Source organism: Siphateles boraxobius, unplaced genomic scaffold (genome assembly GCF_051911475.1).
Source record: "Siphateles boraxobius isolate OS27281-9 unplaced genomic scaffold, OSU_SipBor_1 29, whole genome shotgun sequence".
Taxonomy (NCBI): domain Eukaryota; kingdom Metazoa; phylum Chordata; class Actinopteri; order Cypriniformes; family Leuciscidae; genus Siphateles; species Siphateles boraxobius.
In genome coordinates, this window is record NW_027508908.1 from 1,471,495 (window position 1) to 1,487,407 (window position 15,913).

At 41.1% G+C, this 15,913-nt stretch overlaps 1 protein-coding gene across 1 annotated transcript; it reads left to right on the plus strand.

Moving 5' to 3' along the window:
* Positions 1–187: 187 nt before the first annotated feature.
* Positions 188–11,982, plus strand: commd1 (copper metabolism (Murr1) domain containing 1). The gene is made up of 3 exons (XM_077245884.1): positions 188–420; positions 1,617–1,904; positions 11,777–11,982. Exons 1-3 carry the CDS (start codon positions 223–225, stop codon positions 11,882–11,884), a joined length of 594 nt encoding a protein of 197 aa, XP_077101999.1. The 5' UTR covers positions 188–222; the 3' UTR covers positions 11,885–11,982.
* Positions 11,983–15,913: the final 3,931 nt, after the last annotated feature.

Sequence of the window (15,913 nt, forward strand, 5' to 3'; positions counted from 1 at the left end):
TCAGTCTTTTTAAAGACCAAGGAGAAGTTGTTGTTGTCATGGTGAAACTCTTTACAGCAGATCCAGACTAAAACTGTGACGTGTATGGTGTCAGATAAATTCACTAAAATATAATGTCCACTACAGTGGACAAAAGTCTATTCCTGGGTCCCAGGAGGATTATGTTTATATTAAACAGAAAAATACCGGAAGTGAACGCGGGCTGCGCGTGACGCGGATCACATGACCCCCCTGTCAACATCCAACATGGCTGACGCGGACAGCCAGAGATGTGTGAGCGCTTTATTGAACGGAATCACTCAGAGACTCTATTACGGCAATACAGAGATCACAGAGGAGTTTCTGAAGAATGAGCTCTACGCCGAGACGACGCAGGACGAGTTCCGCGCGCTGCATGACAAGATGAGGTCGCTTCTCAAGGTATCTAACGTTATAGCCTACACGAGTTTTACACGGTAGCGGGGACGTTTATTGATGTTTCTGCATCAAAATACAAACGGATACATTCATAGAGAACTTTCATTGTTTAAAACTAAATGCGGGTGTAGATTGCATTGTCTGCCCACCGCTAGAGAGCAGCAGATTTCTTGCAGCACCAATGCTAGTTTGTCAGGTCGCTAGATGTCACTTGCTGAACGTGTATCATTCCATAATGCGTTCGTTTCCTACTTAGTAGGTAACGTTAGTAGCCTAAGTATTCAGTGTATACTACGGCATACTAATCGATTATATGGATTTTTTGATGGCCTTAGAGAGCAGGTGGTTGATGGTCGATATTATAAAGCTCGTATAGTGTGATATATCACATTATTCAATCTAAAGATGGTAAATAACTCATTAATAACAATTGCTGGCTGCAATAAGATTTATATTTGTTTAACATAATTACTAAATTACAAATAATTGGAGAATAAATAAATATGCAAAATACTTATTAAATGTAAAATATCTCAGATAAACAGATTTTTACTAGAAACGTTTTCATTATGTAATCTCATATATTATATTTTTTTTTTCAAAAAAAAGAAATAGTTAAAAAATTTGTTGCAATATTGTTCTTTTTACTAACAGTGAGGCAAACTCTATAATACATTTCATATACTGTTCATTTTCTTTAGTAGTTGTCTAATTTTCCATACATTCTTACATATACAAAATCACTTTTAAACAGTGACCTGTCAAAGAAGGCAGCAGCAAATAACATAAGAACCAGTTTACATTATCACATATATCTCGAAAGTAACTTAAATTAATTCAGTGATGGTACCATGAACAACTTTAAAATATTTAGCAGATTATTCCAAGTAACACAGGCATTATACTTAAATCTTTCTATCCCAAGCCCTGTTCAGACCCAAGAAACATTGAGAAATAACAGGTCATATGAGAGAAGGTTATAATGTACATTAGTGTTAAACGAAGACGGTAATCAAATGAAGACGGAGAATGAGCTCCTGTGTATCTGCGTATTCAGCGCTGTCAAAATAAAAGTCTGCGTCTGACTCCTATCAGCCAAACAGTAAAACTTGTCGGCCGATACTGATAATTCAAAAAGCCAAATATCAGCATTTATCCCATACTACACCCATAACCTGATCCGTCTGTCCCTCCTTCAGTCCATGGCATCAGCGGACATGGATCAGACTCAGCTGGAAGCGTTCCTCACGGCGCAGACGCGTAGGCAGGGTGGTGGCGGCGTGAGCCCGGAGCAGGCGATCGCTCTGGGACGCTTCTGGAAGAGCCACCGGACGCGGGTGCGAGAGAGTCTGTTGGCTCAGAGTCGCTGGGAGCCGGGCCTCAGGGGCCTGAAGTGGAGGGTGGACCTGCACACGTCCGCCAGCAGGGGGCAGGTGTCCAACAGCCCTGTGGCACTGGTGGAGTTAGAGCTCGGCCGCACCGGAGAGGTGAGAAATGAGGGTTCAAATCATGCAAGTTTAAGGGTTGATCTCCATACTGCAGTGTTTTAAAAGCACAAAAGACGTTTTTATTTCACCGCCCAGCTCTGGTGTTTGAATTTAGCATGTTTTTGCATGCTAAAATCAGTCAAGTGTGTTTTGCCAAGGCTAAGTCTACGATAATATCGTGATGGTTGTTTTAACGATGTGCGATCTGACAATATCGAGTATGTTCCTCACTTTACAAAAGCACACAGAAAGAGTGCACACATACATCACACACTATGTGATGTAGTCTAGTAGGTTAGAGTACTGCGTGTGAGCATTTACAGTCTACGCTTTCATTGTGTGATTTAGTTTATTAAAATGCATTTAGAATGCCCACAATATTCAAGATAAAGGGTCATGGACAAATATACCTCTGTTTGTCTTTTATATTTAGGCTATATCATTTAATATAGTTATTCGATATCACACGAAGAGTGCCGTTTTTTCTTCAAATATCAGCATGATTCATAAATGTGATTTTCAGTTTAATAAACAAGAAGTTAATATACTTACATTTTAGACACAATATTGCCTGTTTTTGTTATATTTTGCCATTAAAATAGTTTGAAACAAAGCCACAGGACTGTTTTTTTACGTCTCTGAGCAACATGTGCCGGTGTTTCGTTTCTGAATGAACTCGGCCGCACCGGAGAGGTGAGAAATTAGTGGTTGATCTCCATACTGCAGTGTTTTAAAAGCTCGACTTAAGCATGTTTTTGCATGCTGTGTGTGTGGGCAAGGCTACATCTACATTAATCTGGATCCATTAAAAATGTTCGTTTCAAAACGCTTCCTGTCCACGCTAGCGTTGTTCAAGCGTGTTCCAAAAGTTTCTAATCCACAGTGAAAATGCTTATGAAAAATTCCCCAGGAACTGGAAGTTGCGACCCACTTTCGCTTTGTGACGTATTTCCAAGTGAAACAGAATATTGAATAGAGGGCAGGTTATACTTTAGCGCACCTCCTCTCCATCCCTCACTCGTAGGAGACTGACGGTTGGAGGGAAGTGAGATACTCAACCCAAAAGAAGGAACGCCATTCCAGAGCAAATTCTAGATTTGGATTAAAGATTACTACGACAAACCAAATTTTCACTGATTAATCGTTCACGTTAAGACTAGCAATGTGCACTAACAACGTAAATTGGGTCAGTTTTGATTTCATGATGACTTTAAATCACCTTACTTAACATGCGTAAAACCTAATAAAATCTGACGAGATGATACCGAGAGAGCAGATGTATTAAAGTACTCATGCTTTTTTTTTTTTGGCACAATCATTTTCTTTGCAAAATATCACCTTCATAAATATCCCACCATGCACTGTTGTGTCCAGGTTGCACTCACAATCACATGGTCTAAAACGCAATTGTCATCATGTTTTGTGGCAGGACAGATGGTAATTAACTCATGCATAACAATTGCTGGCTGCAATAAGATTTATATTTGTTTAACATAATTGCTAAAGTACAAATAATTGGAGATATATAAATATGCAAAAATGCTTAAAAAATGTAAAATATGTCAGATAAACAGATTTATACTAGAAACTTTTTGATTATGTAATCTAATATATATATTTTTTTTATTCAAATAAAGAAAAAGTTTAAAAAAATAGTTGCAATATTGTTATTTTTACTAACAGTGAGGCAAACTCTAATGTTACATTTTTTACTGTTTTGTATGTGTTGTCTATTTTTTATTCTTTGACTTTGTTCTGCGCTTTGGTCAGCTTTGCTGTGATAAACGTGCTATATAAATAAATTTTACTTACTTACTGTACTTACTATGCGTACATGCGTCACATAACTAATATTTTTGAATACCTCATGGCGAACGAAAGGATAAAACGGAGAGAAAAAATGTGTTTTGAAATGAAAATGTATTAGTGTGGACAAGGCCTGAGAGTATTGATGATGATAATTTTTGCCAATCGCTTGTGAAGTCTGGGTACTCAGTCTGGTGTAACCGCACACACCTATGAATATGTGTAGACATGTCCCGAAAAAATGAGGTTATACCCGTCTGTGTTTTATTGCACATTGGTAGGTAGTTGTGACATGTTGGGTGGGTGTTCAGAGATGTGTGTGGAGAAAAGTATGTGAAAAATGTCTGTAAGCCTCAAAGTTGAAATCTGAGAATATTTTAACTGTATTCAGTGTAATGCAAACTGGCCTAATGTATTTATGTATAATAGTTCAAATTGTTGGTGAAATGAGAAAAGTTATTTTTATTCAATTTATACCATGGCACAGTTCAATTCTTGTTGTCTGACAGATGTTCAGAGGTTTTGAATAATCTTCTGTAACTGCACAGCTGTCAAGTAGTTCTGCTTTCCGTAATGAGGTTTTTTTGAAAACGGTATTTTGTACTGACTGTTCACTTGCCTTTAAGTGTGTTTAAGTGTTTGAACTTTATTAGCTAGTAGTTTTTGCTGTGGTATAGGAGTACTTAAAGTGTGCTTTAATTAATAAATGGAAAGCAAAGTTACCCCCCCCCCCCCACCCCAAAATATTTATTTTTCGAGCTGATCCAAAAAATTGTCTGATCCGTGACTCAAAAACCATAATATGATCCGAACCGTGAGTTTTGTAAACCATTGAACCACTACTTGGCAGTGTGCCAGTCAGCGCGAGCACTCGAGTTGTTTTTCACCACTTTTTGCACTTAATAACTCCTTTTAACATCAGGCAAGTCCAGCTCTTTGACTCTTTCATGCGTTTCATCTCACTAAAGTGTCAGTAGTTTTGTGGTACGTGTATATTTGCATGCTGTGATATACATATCTAACGATAGACATTTTATACCATCACCTCTATATATAACACCATACCGCCCAGCCCTAATTTTTGTGTAAATGCACATTCTGCACTGTAAGAGGAGCCTCCTTTCAGCTGTAAGTGGCTCTCAGACCGTTTGTTTGAGTGCTCTAGTTGTTTGGTATCATTGGTACGTGTGCAGAGAGCTGCATTACACGCCGTATGATTCATGCTCAGAGAATAGGGGACTGTTGGGTATTCAGTTCTCTTCAGAGCAGCGGGAGAGCATAATGGTCCCTCATCACGGCCACAAAGATGCTAAAAGAGGAGATTGATTTTTAATTCTGGGTCACGAGAACAATTACTGCATGATAAAACCACGAATCATTCTCAGTGCCGTGTTTGTGTTTGGACTGCAAGAAGGAAACGAGATTTTCACACATTCGCAGTCCAATATGGTTATATACTGTATAGTTCAGTTATTAAAAAGAGTAAAAAATTGCATTTTATAACCTAAACGACGAATTTTACAGGACAGACCTGTTGCCTAGTTGTCTGTCACATCCGTGGTGTGAGATATCAGATCATGTTTCTGTTTTCCAGCAACTAGATTGCACAGATGAATTTGCCCCTTAATTGAGCTTGTTTATTAAAAATCTTTGTCAATTGTGCTTTCCGATGTTATTATATTTACTTTAGTTGCTGTGGTTGCAGGTTATGTGATATGGCTATTGTGACTATACAAAAGGGGCTTGACATTAGGGGTGGGTGATATGGCAAAAAAAAAATTTGTGATATGGTTTAATATTTTGCAAGTGACTGAGTATTACAGTCCCTATTTAAAAACAAAGCCTTACAAGGTAAAAAAAATATAAAATAAAATAAAATGGCAGACATTTAGGCCAAAGTGGCGAAGATAAAAATCTTGGTATTAAAAGAGAAGAACATAGGCCTACACATACAATATACAAATGAAACAAACAATGTTTTTTTTCAGCTACAGGAGGTTTATTTAACAGAAGCATTCAAGAAAGACATTGAATGAACAAATATAAATATAAAACACTACATATATTTTACTGTATAAATTACACATTGATTCTTATGTATGTACTTCGGGTGTACGCGCTCAGAAAAACGCATGTTAGGACAGCTTTCATCACGCGAATGAAATGATTAACCGGCAAGGGTTTAAATCACATGCACAACTTTTGTAAATTGCAGTGTCCCATGAGTGTAACTCTACCTCTGCCTTAACATGTGATGTGAATGTATGTTGCATTGTACAGTATGTTGAGACTGAAGCGCCCGAACTGAACTGATAGGATAGACTGTTGCACCATACTACGATATTTCTTAAAAAGTAGATTGTGGAGGCAATTTTATCATCCATGATCAAAAATCGGCCACCGGCACGAACACAGTCACGGACATGGACACAGACATGGACACCGGGACGGACCCTGGACGCCGGCACAGACACGGACGCTGGACACGGACACCGGGACGGAAATCTGGACACGGACACTGGCACATCGGGACGGACACTGGACATGGATTCTGGGCACGGACACTGGCACACTGGACACGGAGACCGGCACAGACGCTGGACACGGACACCTGTACACTGGACACGGACACCTGCACACTGGACACGGACACCGGCACACTGGACACGGACACCGGGACGGACACTGGACACCGGGACGGACACTGGACACCGGGACGGACACTGGACACCGGCACGGACATGGACACCGGCATTGATACTGGACACGGACACCAGCACGGACACTGGACATGGACACCGGGACGGACACTGGACACCGGCACGGACATGGACACCGGCATTGATACTGGACACGGACACCGGCATTGATACTGGACACGGACACCAGCACGGACACTGGACATGGACACCAGCATGGATACTGGACACGGACACCAGCACGGACACTGGACATGGACACCGGAACGGACACTGGACATGGACACCGGCACTGGACACGGACACTAGACGCGGACATGAACACTGGACATGGACACCGGCACGGACACTGGCACAGACATCGGCACAGACATCTATATGAACACCGGCACGGACATCGACATGGACACCGGCACGGACACCGGCACAGACATCGATATGAACACCGGCATGGACACTGGACATGGACACTGGACATGGACACTGGACAAGGACACTGGACATGGACAAGGACACTGGACAAGGACACTGGACATGGACACTGGACAAAGACACTGGACATGGACACTGGACAAGGACACTGGACAAGGACACTGGACATGGACACTGGACAAAGACACTGGACATGGACATGGACACCGCAGGGCTCGACATTAAGGCTTGTCCGCTTGTCCGGGACAAGTGGATTTTTTGTAGGACAAGTAGAAGAGAAAATTAGTTGTCCGACCGGACAAGTTAAATTTCAAACAAAATAAAATGCCATGTTACTTCACGTTATGTGCCACTCGTTACGTCTATTTTACAGATTTAATTTTACAGATTTGAAACGAAGACATGTCCTGAATGTGAATGGCCTGTGAATGTCCTGAATGTGACTCGCAGAAAGACGCGCACCAGTATGATGCGCATGCACAGACCGCGCGCCAGAATACAGTTCTCTTTCGCGCTTGAACGAACATCAACACACACAATTAAGCCAAAATGTCATTTGTTGAGTATCTTCATAACACAAGAGCAGTCTTATGATGGACATAAAGAGTTGTGACTCATGAGAGAATGAGGCGCGTGTGAGATCCGCGTCTCTGTCCACAGCGGCTGCTCTTAAAGGGCCAGCTACCAATAAAGTGTTCTGTCAGTAAAGTTAATGAAAGAACAAAGGGAACAGAGAAAATTACTCACTGCTCTTGACTAAAGAACTTGTGTAGCTTTAATAAGGAGTAGTCTATATATAATTTATAATTTATGCTGCGCAGACTGTTTGATAACTTTATTCAATTTCTGTATATGTCCTACCTGTTAGACAGTTCATTTTTATCCAAACATCAATGGCTTATTGATCATTATAGGTGTTATCAATCATTTAGTTGTTATTGCTAATTTCAGAATTATCACTAATCTGTGTGTGCATTTGGTTTAGAACCAAACAAGTTGACTCATGAAACCATTTGTTTATTATATCGCAATCGCATATCACAACCGCAATATTGATCTCAATAATAGGAATATGACATTTTCCCCAAATCGTGCAGCCCTAGATAAAATTATAAATCTTTACCCGGACAAGTGACTTTTGTGCATGGACAAGTGAAACATAAATTTACTTGTCCGAAGGACAAGTGCCTCAAAAAGTTAATGTCAAGCCCTGCACCGGCACGGACACTGGCACAGACATCGATATGAACACCGGCACGGACATCGACACGGACACCGGCACGGACACCGGCACGGACACCGGCACGGACACTGGCACAGTCATCGGCACAGTCATCGATATGAACACCGGCACGGACACTGGACATGGACACTGGACAAAGACACTGGACACGGAGACTGGACACGGGACACGGACACTGGACACTGGACACTGGACATGGAGACTGGACACGGACACTGAACACAGAGACTGGACATGGACACGGAGACTGGACACTGGACACGGAGACTGGACACGGAGACTGGACACGGGGACACGGACACTGGACACGGACACTGGACACGGACACTGGACACGGACATGGACACTGGACACAGAGACTGGACACGGACACTGGACACAGAGACTGGACACAGAGACTGGACACTGGACACGGACACTGGACACTGGACATGGACACTGGACACAGAGACTGGACACGGACATGGACACGGAGACTGGACACGGAGACTGGACACGGAGACTGGACACGGAGACTGGACACTGGACACGGACATGGACACGGACATGGATACAGACATGGACACGGAGACTGGACACGGAGACTGGACACGGAGACTGGACACGGAGACTGGACACGGAGACTGGACACGGAGACTGGACACGGAGACTGGACACGGGGACTGGACATGGACACTGGACACGGACACTGGACACGGACATGGACACTGGACACGGACACTGGACACGGAGACTGGACACGGAGACTGGACACGGAGACTGGACACGGACACTGGACACGGACACTGGACACGGACACTGGACACGGACACTGGACACGGACACTGGACACGGAGACTGGACACGGAGACTGGACACGGACACGGAGACTGGAGACTGGACACGGAGACTGGAGACTGGACACGGAGACTGGAGACTGGACACGGAGACTGGACACGGAGACTGGACACGGAGACTGGACACGGAGACTGGACACGGAGACTGGACACGGAGACTGGACACTGGGACTGGACACGGGGACTGGACACGGACACTGGACACGGACACTGGACACGGAGACTGGACACGGAGACTGGACACGGAGACTGGACACGGACACTGGACACGGACACTGGACACGGAGACTGGACACGGAGACTGGACACAGACACTGGACACAGACACTGGACACGGACACTGGACACGGACACTGGACACGGACACTGGACACGGACACGGACACTGGACTGGACTGGACATGGACACTGGACACAGACACTGGACTGGACATGGAGACTGGACACGGACACTGGACACGGACACTGGACACGGACACTGGACATGGACACTGGACACGGACACTGGACATGGACACTGGACACGGACACTGGACATGGACACTGGACACGGAGACTGAACACGGACACTGGACACTGGACATGGACATGGACACTGGACAACGGCACGAACACTCGACATGGACACTGTGAAAGAAATACCTGTAAACAATCAAGACGATCAACCAATAAGAATATGACATATGGCTGGCCAAATACATTATCACAATAAAAAATTTCATATCAGTCGATGTCGATAATTGTCACATTAAATGACCAAAATGACATCAGTTATGCAGTAGTCGAAGAAGGACATCTTGGGAGACACTTGTTATGAAATGTAGTTGTAATAATCTGACTGCATTTTTGTAAGCATAGTTTACTACTTTTTTTAGTTGTATGTCCTTATAGTTTGTTACCTGGTCAGATTCAGCCCACGAATGTGTGTTTTCCTCGTTTTGGAATCTGCTTCTATTTCCTTTTACCCCTCAGTATTTTCAACCAATCAACAGTATTTGGGATCTGGTAGCACTTCACAATAAGGTTTATTTTAGTGCTGTATAAATAATAATGGACACAACTTTTATTGCATCTATTAATCTAGGTTCATGTATTTCCTGATCTTATTAATCTAGGGTCATTTTCTGTGTGTAATAATACATTTTTAATAATGCCAGTCACATAAATTAACATTAGTCAATAATGTATTAAGAACAAACATGAATTATCAATGAACAATAATATCAGTAATGAAATATTTATGTAATTAATTATAATTGTTAATGTGTACATACATTACCATTCAAACGTTTTAGAGTCAGTAAGATTTATGTTATATATCTCTAATAAATGCTGTTCTTTTGAACTTTCTATTCATTCAGTAAAAATTATCACGGTTTTCTCAAAAATATGAAGTAGCACAACTGTTTTTTTTAACATTGATAATAATCAGAAATGTTTCTTGAGCTTCATATTAGAATGATTTCTGAAGGATCGTGTGACACTGAAGACTGGAGTAATGATGCTGAAAATTCAGCTTTGATCACAAGGAATACGTTTTGACATATATTCACATAGAAAAGCAGTTGTTTTAAATTGTAATAATATTTCACACGTATACTGTTTTCATTGTATTTTTGATCAAATAATTGCAGACTTTAAAAAATTTTAAAAAATAATAATAATTGTACCGACCCACAAACGTAAATTTGCATTTCCTGAAGGAGAGACCAGTGCAAGTCAGCACATCGTGTTAAAAATTTGTGTTAGGGTTATATTATGCTCTGGTTCTGTTCTGTGGGAATGAGACACTGCATAGAAGCCGCTTCGGCGACTGATGATGTCATAATGATCTGCTGCTGATGTCATTCCCGACTTCATCAGTCCCTTCTGCCCTTCTAGATAATTTAAAAAAAAAGAAAAAAAAAAAGGCTTTAACACTATTCTTTTGCTGCCCTGTAATTAAGGCATAATGTAGTAGAATAAGTTACAAAATAAGCCATGAGGGTGATCGGAACCCATGCCAGATTTGTAGGATAAATGTAACTTTAAGTTCACGGTTTTCCCAGTAAATGCACTGCGTCCGAAACAAATACTTCCCAGAATCAAAGATCAAAGTTATGTTGAGAATAGATAAGCCCACTGTTCCCATTTTTAAAAAGGATAAATGGTATGTTATAAAGGTTATTTGTCCGAAACAAATACTTCCCTACTATATAGCATTTGAAAAACAGTACACCAGCCGAGTAGTATGTCTGAATACATAGTAGAGGATTTATGAATGGAGGTGAAGGGATGTAACTGGTGGGTCATGTGACCGTAACAACATGGCGTATGTAGTACGTCAGAATGTCGTTTATACTACCCATATTCATACTATATAGAACAAACCTTTTCTACAATCATGAAGTAAATTCAAATTCAAATAGTAGTACCTAGTCAATATGTGATTTCGGACGCTGCACATAAAATTGGTTCCCATGTGATATGAGAGAAGAAACCAGTTCAGACAATGATGAACAGTTTAGCATCACTGTGCAAACAAACTTGCTCACGGAATGCTGACTGACCAATCAGAATCAAGAATTCCAGGAAAACCCTTTGCAAATGCAAATCTAAGCTGATTGTTTAAAAACATTCTATTCATTGATTCTAAATAACAAGTTTAGAATTCTGAGGATTGATGTCGATTCTCTATTTTTAGAGTGTTTTCCGTGCAGTGAATCTTACACCGCTGTGTTGATGCAGGCGGACTAACAGCCGAGTCAGCAGCAGTTCTGATATTACACGTTATGTGTTGTTGTTAAATGATTTTGGGTCCTTTCAGCTTCACCATTCATACTGAATGTAAATGGTCTCTCTTTCTCTCTGCTTCAGAGCTCTGAGTTTGTGTGTCTGGAGTTTGATGAGCAGAAGGTGAATCTGGTGCTGAAGAAGATGGCAGAGCTTCAGGAGAGCATCGACAGCGTCGTGCATCGCAGCTAGCTCATCTCTGTGTGTGTGTGTGTGTGAGAGAGAGAGAGAATGTGTGTTTAAGTGCTGGATTGTTTTTTCATCATAAAAAATCATTGTCAAACCTCAAACTTTGATATCTGTGAGTTTATTTAAAAGAAGTTTTCCTCTCACAGGATTTTAGGTTCTGTATTTCAGTGTTAGTTTTCCCCTAGTATACTTTGATAGATATGACTACGGAGCACGTGAAGGGACGTGCTGGTGGAAAAAATATGGGATGGGAGAATTATTATTATTTTTTAAAATCTATTGGTTCCCTCGCAAAGATGTTTGCGTTTCCTCGCAAAACCTGTTGTGAGTTCGGGCAGACCTGTTTAAAGGGGCATTCGGCAACTCTAGCTATTTCTTCGCTGATTTTCACTTTTGTTGTCGCATGTTTTGTCAACGAGCTCCCCCTACAGCTTTGAGGCGTATATTTCACAACAATGTCGTAAAAAAAAAAACTCACTTGCGGCTCCTCCCCCTTTCTACCGCTGCTCATGTGCATTTGTTATTATCGGAGCCGGCCAACTTTATCGTGTGTAAGGCTGAGCAATTTTATCGATTCTGCGATATAAATCGATATTTTTTCCCCCAAGAAAGTATCGATTTTTAAACCGCGAGTATCGATACAAAAGTCCCATTCAAATCCCCAGAGTTTACCCCCGTTCGCTTTAAAGCTCTGACGTTATCGGTTCTGCTGTCGGTACTGGAGAAATTAAGAAAATACACGTACTATTTATTATTGCTTTAAAGACGTAATCTTGAACATGTTTATCTCGCCAGCCAGTTCTATATATAATAATATTAAGCCATTTATCTGTGACTGTGATGCAATTTTGCTATTCGCAGTCCAGCAGAGAGAGAGAGAGAGATCTGGCACAACACCACAGCCCTTAATGAGTGACAGAACTAAACATTCAAACGTGGTTACACTTTAGATCTGGGATATTATTCTAATTTTATTTTAGATTTCGCCTTTTAAAGATTATAAAAAGAAGATATTGAAGATGAAACCATTACAGACTAGAGTAGACGCAGAGCAACCTCCTCCCCTTCACAGCGATGCGCTGTCATTTCTTTCTAAAACCCAAACGTACCGTCAGAATCAGCATGATCGGTGATAGTTGTAAAATGCAGTCTCTACTGTTGCTAAATTGCGTACGCGTTTAATCATTAAAAGAGCTAGTATAAGCACAAAAATCTGCGCAAGAGCTGTTCACAAGGCGCGCTCCATTTCGGAAAATCCCTACTTAACTTTGGGCTTCATGTGCGCATCTAAAGCCTAGTTCACACTACATGATTTTAAGCCCGATTTGCAAATCGTTGAGCTCGCCGACAGGTCAGGGTGTTATCGTGTGCAAATCGCGGGCGATGAACGATCGCCAATCTGTTAGTATGAAAGAGCCAACAACGCATCAAAGACACTCGCAGACGCCTCGCAGACGCGTCGCCGAGCCCAGGAAAATATCTAGCATGCTAGATATCCAGAGCTGTCGCGCGACTCAAGCTCACGTGATGTCATGAGCTACAGCCAATCAGAGCAAGGCATGGGTTGAGGTCTTGATGTCATGAGCTACAGCCAATCAGAGCAACGCATGGGTTGAGGTCACCGGGTAAAGACGCGGGTAAATACGGGATTTTCAAAGAAACACGGAAGACGTGCTGTTTCGCGTCATTTCCGGTTCGTTTTATCGCGTGATTTTTCGTGACAAAACGTGGTTTGTAGACCAGATAGAATCGTTGGGTGACAGAGTTGTTGTCAACTCGTGTAGTGCGTTACCTCCTGTTGCGGATCAATCACGTTGTGTCGTGTGGTCTGAACAGCTCAACAACTTGAACACTCCTGATTTCACAGAGAGCAAGTCATGTAGTGTGAACCGCACAGTTCAGCCCGACGTTTTAAAATCATGTAGTGTGAACTAGGCTTAAACCATCAAATATACATAAAATATAAAAATGACCAGCTCTGAGATTCACTGAAACACAGTCTATTCACTTAAACACAGTTTATGTCTTAAATGGACGTAAATAATTGGGAGAAAATGATGGTGCATCAGTCACCTATTAGATCTGCACTCGTCTTAAAGGGGCAGCAGTCTAATAAACCTGCTCACGATTGAGCCATTAATGCTCATCAAACTACAAAAGGCACTCACAGCTCTTGATTGAATAACTTAAACTTGTCCAGTCAGAGACATATATTGTGTAATTGATGTTTTTAGTTTTCAGTTTAATTAATTCAATCCAAGTAAATGGAACACTCACAAGATGTCACCAAAATCACTCTGTCCCCTTTAAATCTTTCAGAAAATGATGTAAGTGTATCGAATTATATCGAATCGTATAGTTGACTGAATATCGTGATGTATATCGTATCGTCAGTTGAATATCGTGTATCGTATCGTGAGATTAGTGTATCGCTACAGCCCTAATCGTGTGGAGCTATGTCTACCGAGGTGGGTAATACATCATACACATTGAGGGTGGCGTGTGTGTGTTTATGTCGAATTGCCGTAAAGCAGTTTGTGTTTCTCGCTCGTTCTCGCTTCTCACGAGACTTCCTATTTCCAACTTACCGGGACGTTAGTCCACATGTTACAAGGTTGGTTTTCCGCCTGGAAACGCTGGGGGGGGGGGGGGAGCAGGGAAAGTCATCATTCTCACCAGAACAGGTTATTAAACCATCCAAATGATTTCTAAACGGTTTTATTAAGGTGAAATAGTTGCCAAATGCCCCTTTAATGTCCTGCTGGCAGTGCTTCAGGTTTTGCGAGGGAATGCAAAAGTTTTGCGAGAGATTCCCAAACACATGTAAACCAACCAAAAACAGGACGTGAAGTCACAAGGGCTTTAGGTCCGGTGTTAAATTGCCAACGTGAACGCTAAGAGGACCAGGACTAAATGTTTGTTTTTTGGTCCGGACCAAACGAACCAAGCAAACCGAACTACAAGTGTGACCTTAAATTGAACCAAACCTGCCAAGTGTGAACACTCCCTTACTTGCTTCATAAGGATAATGGTGCTTTTACATTAGTCACTTAATAACTAAATGAAGTAATAACCATAGTGGCAGTGCAGGACTGAATGATCTGACATGAACCTGTAAATCTTCTTGTATGCTAGTTAAGATTTATTATGTGTGCGAAATGATTTGGTGTTTTAGGAACAGCACATATATACTAATATCATGATCCATCTTTATCACCACTGTGCTTTTGAGCAAAGGTCATCATTATGAAAGTCAAAGCAAAGTTAAGTTGTTAATCTATACTTGTATATAGATAAGACCACTGTTCCCATATTTTAAAAAAGATAAACGGTATGTTTTTAAAGATAGTGTCTATTATGATACAAATGCCATTTGTTGTAAAAAAAAAAGCAACATTTTGGATGTACCATAATTTAACACAAAAAAGCTGGTTTTAAATGCACGAATGTTTGTATAAAATATATATTTATTTTACTTTTATACAGTTTTATTGTTAGAAAATAAAATTGCCAACCTCATATGAAATTAATAGGAAATAAAACAACTTTTAATATAAAAAAATGCCCTATTTTATAAAGCTATAAAGACAACATTCACTGACTTTTAATGTTGTTAAATTTTGGATTCTACTTTGTACCCCTTTATCTTTTATTTTTATTTTGTCTGTGTTTCGAGAGCCTTTCTGTTTAAATTTTTAGGAAGAGTTAACACCCATCAGGTGAACGGGTTGAGACGTGTCTCAGGTCGCGCAGGTGTGATTATCTGGACGTGAACCAGACAAGGACTGTTGTGTTGTTTATCATAGACCAAACACATCAGTGAGCTTTTGTTGCTGCTCGACCTCAAACAGATGGTCCTCTTTCTATCATTTACAACAAATGTGTGGTTTAAACAGCCTAAGAGCTGGTGGACAAACTATGAATTATTCAGAAGAGAAGACAATGGGTGCAATTGTGGCCTTTGAAAAGTATCATATGAGTTTAATAGTGATGATCGCAATGAAGCAATGCAAACATCTCAGAAGAACGCTA

What these genes read in the sequence shown, in the direction of transcription:
- commd1 (XM_077245884.1), top strand. Translation starts at nt 223, where the DNA reads ATGACCCCCCTGTCAACATCCAACATGGCTGACGCGGACAGCCAGAGA. An exon ending in AGATGAGGTCGCTTCTCAAG is followed by an intron (nt 421 to 1,616) that starts GTATCTAACGTT and finishes TCCCTCCTTCAG; the next exon opens with TCCATGGCATCAGCGGACAT. An exon ending in AGCTCGGCCGCACCGGAGAG is followed by an intron (nt 1,905 to 11,776) that starts GTGAGAAATGAG and finishes TCTCTGCTTCAG; the next exon opens with AGCTCTGAGTTTGTGTGTCT.